General features: G+C 40.2%; 1 protein-coding gene across 4 annotated transcripts in view; it reads right to left on the reverse strand.

Moving 5' to 3' along the window:
- The window catches only part of FHIT (fragile histidine triad diadenosine triphosphatase), a 1417053-nt gene that overhangs the window by 179601 nt on the left and 1223431 nt on the right, over nt 1-14021 (reverse strand). For all 4 annotated transcript variants that reach the window (XM_047097252.1, XM_047097254.1, XM_047097253.1 and 1 more), the window contains one exon: nt 148-216. In XM_047097252.1, the coding sequence (XP_046953208.1) occupies nt 148-216 (69 nt within the window). The remainder of the gene's footprint in view (nt 1-147; nt 217-14021) is intronic.

The raw sequence follows: 14021 nt of genomic DNA on the forward strand, positions 1-14021 counted from the left end.
TTGGCTTCTACTGCCACTTCCCAAGTCATATGGGGTGGAATCCCACTTAAGACCATATATCCAGGGTGACACCTGGTTCATCAGCTTGATTTCATCATACTGACAGCCTCTGTGATCAAATAGTAAGATCAGAGAAAACAGACCCACCTCATCATAGACGCTGTCATTCCTGTGAAAGTCTCCAGCCTTCCTTGGAAGAACGTGGACGTGAACATGCTAAAAACGTTCAAGAGAAAAAAAAATGAAATGTGATTATCTCCTCGTATATTTCTAGACTTGACAGTGATGCTCCTATGAAGCCCAATTACTCAACATTGGTTCCTGCTGGATTATTTTTCAGAGGGAGATGATGTTCACCTTCAGTAACTGTATCTGAAATCTGTGGAGAACAGAGAGGCACAAAACAAGAGAGAACAACTTGGCGGCATATATGAGAATTTGAGTGAAATGCCAGAGTGTTTTATGGGGTATGTGGAATTATTCATAGTTGTCAGTCTTGGTTGTATTTAGCCAGGGCTTTCAAGTGACAGCGTGGTTTAAAAGGTGACCATAGTTACTATGAAAGTGACAAGAAATAAGAATTGGCTAAGAGAATTGCGTTAAGTAAAAAGCAAATAAATGAAGGTATTAAAGAGTGTGCACCATGTTTTAGAATCAAGGTTTCTAAATAAAAATCGTATGAAAGTAATATAAATAGTCCTTACTTATTAAAGTTTTACTTACTATGGTAAGAACACTCTGTGCTTAGCGTTTATCTCTTTTACTGCTCTGAATAATCCCATGAGGCAAGTTCTACTCTGACACCCACTTTGCAGATGAGGAAAGCTATTCCCAGGAAAGTCAAGACCCCATGGGAGGCGGCAGAGTCAGTGCAGGAATCCAGGTCTTGTGACTCTTGCTCCCATGCTCTTCATGAGTGTTTTGGCTCATTCTGTGAGGCTGATCTATTAAACAGCCCGTGTCTCCAGTCTATGAAAGCACCCTGGTAATATACATAGCAATGCTATTATGCAGAGATCATGAATCAAGGCACACCGCATATCTAATTCAATATATTCTTCAAGGCTAAACTGCCATTTGAAAGTTTTACTTTCCAAATAGCCTCTATTGTACCTCTGCTCAAGTTAAACCTCATTCCTGCCCTTGAGCTATGTTCTTGTGTTTATTACAAACCGTGTGGAGGAACGTGAAAATGAAAAGCCTAAATGCGGAGAAGCTGACAAAGAATCAAACTTTGTCCCTGATCACGCCCACCCCTTCTTGATTATGGAGTTCAGGCTCTGAGCTTCCAAAGGGCCTCTGGAGAATGGGAGATTAAGTGTCTCTGTGGCTTTGCTGCAAAAGGAGGGGGGAAATGATATGCTATTAAGGCAGAGGCAGGGAAAAAGGTGGTCCAAGGTGAATGAACACAGAGAAGCTTCATGTCAGCCCCAGAGCACATCGTCCCCAAAGAAGGACATGTTATTGCCAGAATATTCTCCAGTCAACAATGAAGGCAGTCACAGATTGCTCAGCAACTGGGGTGAGCGTATACTTAAGTTACAAAGACTGTGTGAGCATAGGGAGACAAGGAGAATCAACAAATAAGGAAAAATAAATTGCAGACTACCCATGAAACAGTGTTAGGAGAAAACAAAGGAGGATGTGCCCAGGCTGAAATGTGCTGAAGGACACAGGCTGGCTGACTTCAAAGTGAGACCAGAAAAGTGCCACAATGTAAGGGAATAGCCCATCTTAGAAGGAGGCTTCACTCAAACCTTGCTTCCCATACCTGCAGCTCTCCTTTCCACCTTTCTTTCTTTCCCCTTTCCTTTCTTTCTTCTTATTCTCCTTCCTTCCTTTCTTCCCTGCTCCCTTATCTTCATTTCTTCTATCCATCACTCCATCCAACCACCCACGCAACATCTCCCTTGTATGTGTAATAACCAGGTATTACACAACCTTGTATGTGTAATAACCAGATCAGTGTTGTGCAATGCAAACCCAATGCAAACCCTGGACCCACCACTTACTAGCTGCAGCCCCTGCCTCAAAAGGGCCTATATCTCCGTGTCCTCAGCTGCAGCAGAGAGTGCAACAGTCTCTACCTCACTTAGTTATTAAGAGGGATCAAAGCTAAGCCTGTGCTCAGCATGCTGCTTAGGACACAATTAGTACTCAACACATGTCGCTACAGCAGTATTACTTTTATTTTTTTTTTTATGTATTTTCATTATCATTGTTTTTAATCTTCAGACCAAGTAGAGATCACATTCAGGGACCAGATCCCATGCTAGCAAGGAAGATATTTAAGAAGCTCCTTGAATGGGGCATCGTTCTAGTTCATCTGCTGCTAGAGCTTGTCTCTCTTGCTTTGACTGCAGGTGCTCAAATCTGAGCATGCACCTGGGCCTGGTGAGACACCAGGGCCCCAAATGTGCATTTCTAACAAACTCACAGGTGATACCGGTGTTGCTGGTTCAGGGCCACTGTCTGAGAAGCACTTGATTAGACTGTCCATCCGTTTCTTGACCTCTTTCCTGCCAAATGCGACCAGAGGCACCACAGTCACTCACTGCTTTGTCTGCCCTATTGCATTATGGAACACCAATAAGTAAATGTTCCCCTGGCTTCCTGCACTCTGGTCATCCCTTATCCTTAGGGATATGTCTGTTGTTATGCACTAATGAAATACGACTGGCTATGAACTTATTCTTTTAGGGGAGCCTCCTGGGTCCAGGTCCATCCATAACTGCTTTTCTTTACCTTCCTTGCCTAGATTTAGTGTTCAGGGCTACTCCATAAGTTCTGTTATCACCCAGTCCTGGAAATGCCATGCTTGATCATCGGTAACCACTTGGAATGTACTGTGACACTGATGACAACAAACAGCTCACTATGTAGGTGATTCTTCCCAAGGGCACAGACCTCACTCTACCCAGCCTGATATCTTGACATAAATTCTTAAGTGACAGACTGATCTCAAGATCCTGACAACCCACTCAACTCCTCAGAAGAGGGAAATCATGATAAAGCCAGCTCAAAACCTCACTGTTGTGAAGAAATGCCATTGCCATGGCCTTCTGGTAGAATGGCACTCTGATAAAAAAGCAAACAAAACCCTGTGGACAACACAGACACATCAGGATATTTTTACATAACCTGTCCTTGGTGAGTTCATATTGAGCCTTGGTGATCACAACTTACTTCTTGAAGTGCCAGAAAAACTTCTAATTGATAAAGCACTCCAAAGTTGTGCCAGGATTTATTTTTCACTAGAGTTTAAATTTTGCTAGAGTTTCAAGCAGTTTAGCTACTTGAGTTAGAGGAATACTTCAGAAAATCCATAACCTGGTCTACACCAAAAGAGTTACCATGGTTAAGTAAAATTTCACAATGCTTATTAGCATATTAAGGTATCTGAGAAGAACCACATTATATACACTTGATTAAATATGTTCAATTGCAACCAAGAAACTTATTTAATAATGGATATCTCAGGTCCTTATTTATAGAATATCTATTTACATTTTCTAATAGATATTCATGCAAAAATATTTATAACCAGGTGCCATTCTAGTAACCAGGAATATAGTAATTAACAAGTCCCCACCCCCATGAAGCTACATTCCAATGGGTGATGCAGACAATAAACAAGTAAATAAATATACAATTTAATTTCAGGTGAAGATAAGTGTTATGGAAAAAATATAGTGGGCAGAGCTTAAAATTCAGAATTGGGACACTTAAAAATTTGAAGTTTGGGAAAAAAAGAAAATGGACTAAAGTTAAGGATACACTGAGGAAAGAGACAAATCAGGAGAGGGTAAATGTTAGAACTGAGTGAGGAAGGGATTTTAAGAAGGAGGGTATAATCATCAGTGTCAGTTAGCTAAAAACATATTCAACATCATTAGTCATTAGTGAAAGCAAAGCCACACTGAGATATTGCTTCACACTCAACAGAATGGCAATTAAAAAAATAAAATAAAAAGCAAGACAATAACAACTGTTGGCAAGAATATAGAGAATTAAAACCTTCATACACTTTTGGCGGGAACATAAAATGGCATCACTGCTTTGGAAAAAGAGTTCCACACTTTCTCAAAAAGTTAAACAGGGTTTTCATAGAACCCAAAATTCCATTCCTACGTATATACCCAAGAGATATGAAAACATATGGACACACAAAAACTTGCACATGAATATTTATAGAAGTATTAACCATAATAGTCAAATAGGGGAAACAACCCAAATGCCCATCAAGTAGTGAATGCATGAACAAATGTGGTATAGCCAGGTAATAGAACATGATTCAGCCATAAAAAGGAATGAAGAACTGCTAAGTCAAAGAATTATGCTAAATGAATTACAGTCCATGAGAGAAGTCATACATAAAAAGCCAGATATTGTCTGATTCCATGTATGAAATGTCCAGAATAGGCAAATCTATTGGGACAGAAAGTAAATTACCAATTTCCAGGAAAAAAAAACAAGGAGTAAGTGCTAATGGGCATGAGGTGTCTTTTGGGGAAGATGAATATATTTTGGAATTAGATAGTCATGATGGTTGCACAACTTTGTGAATATTCTAGAAAAAACATGGAACTGTACACTTTAAAAGAGTACATTTTATGGTATGTGGATTATACCTCAATAAATAAAGCTGTTATTTATTTTTTTAAGTTTATTTACTTATTTCCTTCCTTCCTTCCTTCCTTCCTTCCTTCCTTCCTTCCTTCCTTCCTTCCTTCCTTCCTTCTCTTGAGAACATGAGCAGGAGAGGGGGAGAGAGAGAGGGAGAGAGAGAATCCCAAGCAGGGTCTGCACTGTCAGCACAGAGCCTGACGTGGAGCCTGAACCCATGAAATGCAAGATCATGACCTGAGCCAAAATCAAGAGTTGGACACTCAACCTACTGAGCCACTCAGGAGCCCCAAAGCTGTTATTTAAAAAAACAAAACAAAACTGAAGTGGATTTAGGAGAGAGGGAAAGGTGAAGAAAGGGAGAGACATAAGCCCAGAAAACTTTCCAAGGAAAAGGAGTCTTGCAAAGAAATCAATAGCAGTATCTGCAGAAGGGGAAGAAAATCACTCTTTGGGAAATACTGGTTTAAGTTTCCTAAGCTTCCTAATTTCTACAATTATTATTATTATTATTATTATTATTATTATTATCGTTATTATCTTTAGTAGTAGAAATTGTCATTAGCATTTATTGAAAGCTCACTACATGCCAGTCCCTGGGATGATTTATATCCTTTCAGGGAAGTCTTACAATACTCCCAAGAGATGGGGCGCCTGGGTGGCTCATTAGGTTGTCTGAATTCAACTCAGGTCATGACCTCACAGTTTGTGGGATTGAGCCCTGCAAGGAGCTCTGTGCTGACAGCTTGGAGCCTGTGGTCTCCTTCAGATTCTTTGTCTCCCTCTCACTGCCCCTCCCCTGCTCATGCTTTCTCTCTCCCTCTCTCTCTCTCTCTCTCAAAAATAAATAAACATAAAAAATACTCCCAAGAGGTAATTAATAAATACATTTATCATTTCCAGTTGACAAAATAGACCCCAAGAGGTTAAGCAACTTGCCCAAGCTCCTGCAGAGTGACCAAGAGCTGAAATCTGAATCCAAGACTGCCATGACACCATCTCTTAGGAGACCATCCTGCTTCTCCCAAATATTCGTACCAGATATAAGGACAACTCTTTTCTATGGCTCTCAAGCTCCATGATTTCTCAGTAATGTCTTTGATCACATCTGCAAGTCCTTTGGGCATCAAAGAATAGAAGTGGCCTTTCCCTAGAAACTTTAATTCACTTAAAACAGTGTCATCTCCTGAGCTCCATTTTTACCTTACTCTTTCCTAGTTGGGAGCCATCCCCAATATAATATAAACTAAGTTGCTCAATGCCAAATCTTTTCTTCCACTCAGGTATTAAATTTAAGTAATTTGTACCAAGCAGTAGATTCACCCTTTCCTGGCTCACACACTTGATCACATTTTAACTTTAAAGCCCTGTTATCTCTAGCTTTTTCTCCAAGTGTAGAAGCTGAGTTTTAATACCCTGACAACATTTTTATAAGTCCTACTTCTTTTGCACTAAGGCACTTCTCCTTCCATCCTTTTGAACACATCTACTTTACCTCATATTCACCTGAGGATGGTGGGTGTTATCATACTGGTGTCTTTTGCCCTTGTCAGAATATAGTGCAGTTTGGTTTTAAGGGATACAAGCAAGCGGAAAGGGCAGTGAAGGCTAGAGAGCTACCCTGCTCCATAACTAGGGTCCTGCCACCACCAGCTGCTCCCGCATGAACCCCCTCCCTCAGATCAATGAGTGACCTTAGAATGCAAATCTGATTCTAAAGAATAACAAAAACCACTGCAGGTAATGGGCAGAGATACTTTTACCCTTCTAGTAAGTCCACATCCTAATCCCTGAACTCGTGCATAAGTTGTTACGTGGCAAAGGTGAAATTGGCTACAGAAAGATTAAGGTTGCTAACCAGTTGCCCTTAAAATAGGAAAAGTATGGGTGATCTTGGATTTTCCACCTGGGCTCAGGGTGACCACAAGGGTTACCTTAAAAGTGGAAGAGGGTGACCATCATCAAAATTTAAAACAATGTGCTCCAAAGAATACCATCAAGAAACTGAAAGGTCAACTCAGAGAATGGGAGAAAATTTTTGTAGATCATATATCTGATCGGGCACTATATCCAGGACACGTAAAGAACTATGAAAACTTAATGAAAGACAAAATTCTAACTAAAAAACAGGCAAAGTAGGAACATTTCTCCAAAGAAGATGCATAAATGGCAGCAAGCACCTGAACAGAGCCAGCAGGCCACCCTGTTAGAAGGACTTTCCTGAGAGCCAGACTCTTTCTCTGTCTTCCCAGGAGAGGCAGATGACAATACTTCAAATCAGCACAAGTAAGATTCCCCAGCATGAAGCATGCTACTAATTAGGGGGCCATATAATTTATTGTCTAAAGTGGGGCTTTTAAGAGTGAAAGAAGGCACTATTCACACTGCACTGGCCTGTTTAGGACAATAGGCCTAACTCTGAGCTGTTCCAAATAAGCCCAGACATACATTCACCCAAATACTAGTCGTTCAGTTGGGAAGGGCAATGGAGTAGCTAGATGGATATGACATCCCCTCAACCTGCGTTATAATTTCAGCTCTGCCACTATGATAAATTGGGTGACCCTGGGCCATTTATGTGTTCCTCAGAAAGCCCCCCAGTTTCCTCATGTAGAAAAATAGAGACGGTAGGAGTTTCTACTTCTTAGGACTTTGGATGTGCTAATACATCTACAGCTCTGTGTGCCATTATTAGCATCAACTGTTCTCATGGGAATGGTAGCTCATGTTATAACTGATAGTAACTTAAAAATGGATGGATGAGGGGCACCTGGGTGGCTCAGTTGGTTAAGCTTATGACTCCAGCTCAGGTCATGACCCTGTGGTTGGTGAGTTCAAGTCCCACGTCAGGCTCTGTGCTGACAGCTCAGAGCCTAGAGCCTGCTTCGGATTCTATGTCTCTGACTCTCTCTGCCCCTCCCCCTCTCTGCCTCTCAAAAATAAATAAACATTAAATTAAAAAAAATGGATAGATGAATGGTGTGATAGTGCAATTGATGTCTAAGTAAAGCTAATAATAATTAAGTGATGTGTCAGTGTTACCTTTATAGAAGAGAAGTGGATTAAATTTAAGGGGTTCTCCAAAAAAGTGATGACATAACCAACATTTCTAGAGACACCAGGTGTCCCTCATTCATAACATTCAACTAACAGCCTCAGAATAATGGATGATGCATTTAGTCCCCCTCTTTGTTATCCAGATTATATAGTTAAGCTACTTGAATAGGAGGGGGTGGAGAAGCCCAGAACTTCTTTTTGAAACAAAAAAAAGGGGGAGGAGTTCCTAATTGGTGGAAACAGGATGTTTTGCCTTTTGGAAGTCTGGGAGGAGTAGGAGGTGGACATCAAAAATCTATAGTAATTTGAGAATGTGAATCTGTGGAGGAAGCGAAAGCAATGAAAGACTGGAGGCAAAATAATGGGAAGGGGACTGTGTTAACTCCTCATGCCCAGATGTTTCTCTCCACATGGCAGTCACTCTACTGCCATTCTTAGTAAAGGAAAATGGAAGAAGCCACTTGAAATGTAATTGTCTCTTGCTGTTCCTGTTTGGGCCTATTATGCAAACAGTAGGAAGATTTCTCATTTTGTTCTGCTTATTGCAGTAGGATTACAAACAGAAAGAGGAGGAGAGGTTCTTCCAGCACCTGCTTTCTTAATTGATAGTGATTTCCTTGCCCCCAAAAGTGAGTGGTTTTTAAACAACGTAGGTACTTTCTGCTGTGCAACATCAATATTTTATAAACACCTCATGAAGACAGGAAAGGTGGTGGAACCAAGCAATAGCTCCCATTTCCTGCTTGGGGTGAACACTGCACGTCGGTCACCTTATATATTTCTTCCATTTGCAATCAAGGCTTTTATTTACAAAGACAAATGATAGAAAAGGCAAGTTTTCTTCCTGTGGGCCCTGTTTTTGTGAGCGATGGGTTATGAAGTTATTCTCCTTTTTATCTGTTCATTTTGTTCTGAATTTTAGCAGAAGGGCTCCTTAAAACAAAGAACACAAGAGAAATCTCATATGATCCAGTGCTTGGCTTTAGAGATAAGCTACTCGTGCTTGTGGTGTAGAAGATGGGGGAAAAGTGATTGGCAAAACAGATGCATTGACACCTGCTCATGTTTGTTCAGTTCTCTGACCTGTACTTGTGAAAGAGAAATTGAAGAAGAACCTGACCATTATTTCCATGTTCTGAGCTTAAAGCCAAAAGGGAAAGACACATGCCCAGGCTCTCAGAGTGCAGTGACACTCTATAAAGCATGAGATTCCAGCATCTTGCTTTTATTTGACTTGAAAAGACCTTAATTTTTAGAAAATTTTAAATTTAAAGCTGTCTGGTCACTAAAAGCTCCTTTAAACTCTCATTGTGGTTTGGAGCCATACATCATCAAAGCCATGATGCTTAGATGATGTACTGCACCCATATATCATGAGAGCACTGTCCCTCTCATGATATATTATTATAACTCACAATTGGAGCACCGCCATTGATATATGGCTTAAAAACACAATTGTTAAGCCAAAAAACTCTGCAGGGTCTCCACATATTCTGGAAGTATTTTGTTTTGTTTTTGTTTTTTTAACTGAGTTGGCTTTTTTAAAAAAATTTTTTCGGGGCGCCTGGGTGGTGCAGTCGGTTAAGCGTCCGACTTCAGCCAGGTCACGATCTCGCGGTCCGTGAGTTCGAGCCCCGCGTCGGGCTCTGGGCTGATGGCTCAGAGCCTGGAGCCTGTTTCCGACTCTGTGACTCTCTCTCTCTCTGCCCCTCCCCCGTTCATGCTCGGTCTCTCTCTGTCCCAAAAATAAATAAACGTTGAAAAAAAATTAAAAAAAAAATTTTTTTTTCTTAAAGTTTCTCAACTTAACTGGATCAGTCTGGACACCTGAAAAACACTGGGTTTCTTCTGTTTCCTAAAAGGCATACCAGTTGCTTCAGCATTGCTGAAAGTCTAAAGGAAGGAAGTCATTGACAGGAGGGTCAAAAACCATCACTGTGCCTGCGCCTTCTGACAGACTACCAATTTTATTCTTGAGTTGGCTGGGCCCTCAAGGTGTCCTCAAGGCCCTGTGAGCAGGAGGACTTCCAGTGACATTTATTTTGGAACTACAAACCAATACTTACCAAAGCAAGTATGGCAGAATACATCCATAAAGAAAAAAACAGGCTTTGGGGTTGTTGATGGTTCAGAATAGCATACATTTAGCAAGGCTTGCTTCAGAACCAACCACACCTTCTGGTTTAGAGTAGAAGCAGGTTGTCAAAAACATTTTCAGGGGGTGCCTGGGTGGCTCAGTCATGATCTCAGCTGGATCTTGGCTCAGGTCAAGATCTCATGGTTGTGAGTTCAAGTCCCACATCTGGCTCTCTGCTGTTAGCACAGAGCGTGTTTCAGATCTTCCGTCCCTCTGTCTCTCTGCCCTTCCTGGCTCATATTCTGTCTGTCTGTCTGTCTCTCTCTCGAAAATGAACAAACACTTAAATAAAGAAAACTGTTCAGGAAGAAGAAAATAGGATGTATAAACACTACCCTTTAAAAAGTTGGCAAACTCAAGCAATATTGATAAAACCATGATAAACCATGCAAATATGATACTTTTAATGTCAATAGGGTCTGCTCATGCAACAAGACAAATGAAACTCCAGGTAGACTTATTTGAGGACAAAAAAAAAGTCTTCCCATTAAACCACACATGCAAGAGTTCTGCTTGCTGCTGAGCAGAGAGAGTACATTACTGACAATTCCAGTAAAATGATTTTCAAGAGATACAAAGAATGTTTAAGGACTTACCACCCTTGTATTTTATCAGCAGTTGTTGTAGTTGTTGTGTTTACAGTATGTATCCTTGGTAGGAAAAATTACATAGTGATCCTTCCTACGTATGACATTTCTTTCCTGTTCCTTGTCTCCCATTTCCTCCCAATTTTTAAGAGCCAGTTTAAATGCCCACCATCACCTCCTTCAGACTCACCAGGGGTCTTCTGATTCATCGTAGGCATCTCAATGACTGCTTTGTACTGTTAAGAACCATTAATTCCAGGTGCCTCTCTTCTATTAGTCTGGAACTCTGGAATATTCCTGACTGTACTTTTCTCCTGATTATTTCCTTCCCCCAATCCCACATTCCATATTATGTAAATGCTTGGTAGATGGATGGGTGAATGGATGGATAGATGGATGTGTGGGTAGGTGATTACAAACTGTTCTTAATTTGTTAGGTTGTTTTAGAAAAAAAGAAAAAAAGAAACCTCATACACACAGATTCTTTTGGCCACTCTTGTCTTTTCCCTCTGCTTCCACATACAAGGATATGGCCTGTGCAGAGCCATTATGATTACATTGCACATTACTTTCTTTCCAATTGCATTTTTTTTTTTACAAAAGTGTAAGTTTGAAGGTCTTGTCTTTCCAGCTTCATATAAGTGCTTTTTAAAAACTCCTCAAATATGCTTGAGTGTCTGGAGCAAATAGCTCATCCTGAAAACAATCAGCCTTGCACGGACTGCCAAGGGGATGTATTCTTTGCTCAGCATTAACTTTAATAAGAGTTACTATGGTTCTCTCTCAGGAGAAAAGAAGAAACCCACCCTTTCTTTGGATAGCTTGTGACCTTGACAAATTAATTCTAGGATATTCTCTTTGCTACAAAGAGTATCTAGAATATGTTTTTTTTTTTTATACACCATATCAGAACATTAATCCACAGAGTTATTCCCTCTGGGTATTTTTCTGTTGGGTATACAATAAAGGATTTGGATGCAAATGGAACAATTATGGCATTTTTCCTTGTCTTACTCATTCTGTGACAAATGCACATTGCTTTACTGTTTGCCATACACATAATTACAGTTCTTTAATTTATGTTTCAATAAAATGTATAATAATAAACGTTTACTGCTCCATGAATAAACATTCAAATGAAGCCTCTAATGGAGGTTACATGTTTCGAAGCAGCTCTGTGGCTTTCTAGAAATCTTGCCCTCTACTTAATGAGCATCATTTCCATAATCTGTGCATTATTGCTTAAGCTTCCCTTTAGGAATATTTTACAAAGCAAAAAAAAAAAAAAAGTGAAATATTATCAGTCCAAAGGGAAAAAAATGTTAAGGGGATTAGCAACTTGTCCTGTTAAAGGGACAGGACAAGCTTTCATGTCCCTCCAGAGATAGTGACACAGTAATTATGGAAATGGTGCTTCCTAATTATCTCACTAGCTGAGTGCATCACTACTATAGTTTTCACCTTTAATATCTGGTTTAAATAAAAGTGATGAGAAACCCAGAAAGGTCAGCCATGAAGGGCAAGCTTGTGTTATTTCCATTTCTAGTGCTAACAGAGAGACTAGGAAGTAGACCTATAAATTCACAGGAGGTCAGGAGACCACAACATGTAAACTTCTGGGTGTGAAACAGACACACAGTCTGAGTATCAAATAGTCACCCAGAAGTAACTGAATCTAGACAAGATCCTAAATTGGGTTTCAAGTTGATGGTGTCATGCATTATTTTCAATATGAGTTATTTTTTAGGAAAATTACTTAATATAATTTTATGTCATTATCATTTCAAAGGTTAATCTATTTCAAATAATTTTTGCAAATTGTGTTCCAAAAAGCAGGTGCTTTTTAAAAATAAATGAAGCATAATGATACTTTTCTTTTCCCTTTGTCCACCAGTGACAACTAGGTTGTTTAACTAGAGAGAGAGAAAAAAAAAACAAAAAAAAACAAGGTGCCAGATAAAATCAAGGAACAAAGATGTGCTGCGGTATGGTAAGATCCAGACACTTAGCCTCTGCAGGAGGGTGATGAACCACATCAGTTCACGACCTGTCAGTCTGCTTTGTTGGTGGGCTGGCACACTATTTAAACGTTGTCAGGAAGGAATCATTTTACATAGTTAAAAGTCATGTTTCTTTAGTATGAAAAAATATCTCTGTGCCTGCATGCAACATTTTGAGACTTTGCTGTTCACTTAACGTAGGAACAGCAGCAAGCAGGGAAGGGTTCCTAAGTGAAGCCCTCCTTCTCCCACCATTTTGTGATTTTCTATGAATAATGAGTTCCTTGCTTTAAATGCTACTGCAAAATCTTTCAAAAGAACATTCTCTTCCCTTAACATGAGTTGAATACAAGATTTTCACCATTTCAATATGGCTATTTTCACATGCGACTTCAACAAAATAAAACATTCAGCATAAATAGATTTAGTGTGATCCAAATTTTATCATATTTCTCCCTTGGATTTTTTTTTTCACATTCCACTCTTCTCTTGGTACATATGCTTTCTTGTTTTCTAATGTTCCTGAATTAACAAATTAGGCAGAGCCATCGTTTGGAGGGTTACATTTTCCTTCTAATTCAAGTGAGCAGGTATTGATTTTGGAGTCATGCTTTTAGAAATGAATCTTCTTTTAGGATGGGCCAATTCTCAACCTACGGAGCTGCTAAGTGGAGCTGCTACTTCCTACAAAAGTTCTACTCAGATACTCTGTAGAGATCATGAACTTCATAAATGAGATTCTTTTCAAAGTAATCATTGTGAAATATACCAGAAAAAAGCACCCTCACCCACCTCCCTGCAACCCACGAGTACTGATTTGATAGCTCAAGACAGGATAAATGACTCCGATTAGGCCAATGATCCCCAGTTTTATCGGGACCTCCTAAATCATATCTCAGTTTGGGTCTAAAATGATGATACTAGGAGCATCCGGAGGGCTGCATATCATCTCAGCCTGGCTCCCACACAAGGAGCCAGGGAGATTTGTGGGACCCTGTCTGGTGGCTTTGAGGCACAAACTATGAATACTGCTAAGGCAATAATAATAAAAAAAGGAAACAGGCAGTGGGGAAAGCCCTGGGACTATCCCTCGTTTTTCTCATAATATACTTTATTGTTCAATGAGACAGAGTGATTCCACAGGCAGTGCCCAGAAATTAGATAATATGAGAAATCAATAATGTTTCCTTTCCTGGGTGATTTCAGCAACTGAGGCCCTGGGATTTACGATGACTCAACTTTTTTAGTCCAGAATGGGACACTTGCTCGCTTCAGTCTCCATGGTTCAACACGGACTGGCCATTAATGGAAGACACATTGCAGCATGTCATTTGGTCCCAACCCTCCCGCAGGGAGGGAACTGCAGTGGGGTGTTAGCGGTGGCTCCCATTTGCCGGAAATCTGACTGCAGACCTGAGATTTACGGTGGTGGAGCCCTTTGAGGAACACTTAGCATAAATGCTCCCTCATGGCATGGGTCAGAATTGGTTATACAGGCAGTGAAGTGAGGTGAACAGTTGATGATGATTGTCCTGTGCCTTCTAATCTTCAAAATTAACTTCTGGTCAAAAAGGGCCATCCAATGGCTGACTATCTTGTAGCACATAAAGAAAC

The sequence above is a fragment of the Lynx rufus genome, unplaced genomic scaffold (assembly GCF_022079265.1).
Source record: "Lynx rufus isolate CCGP_SWC_20201006 ecotype Redwood Valley unplaced genomic scaffold, mLynRuf1.p SCAF_4, whole genome shotgun sequence".
Lineage (NCBI taxonomy): Eukaryota > Metazoa > Chordata > Mammalia > Carnivora > Felidae > Lynx > Lynx rufus.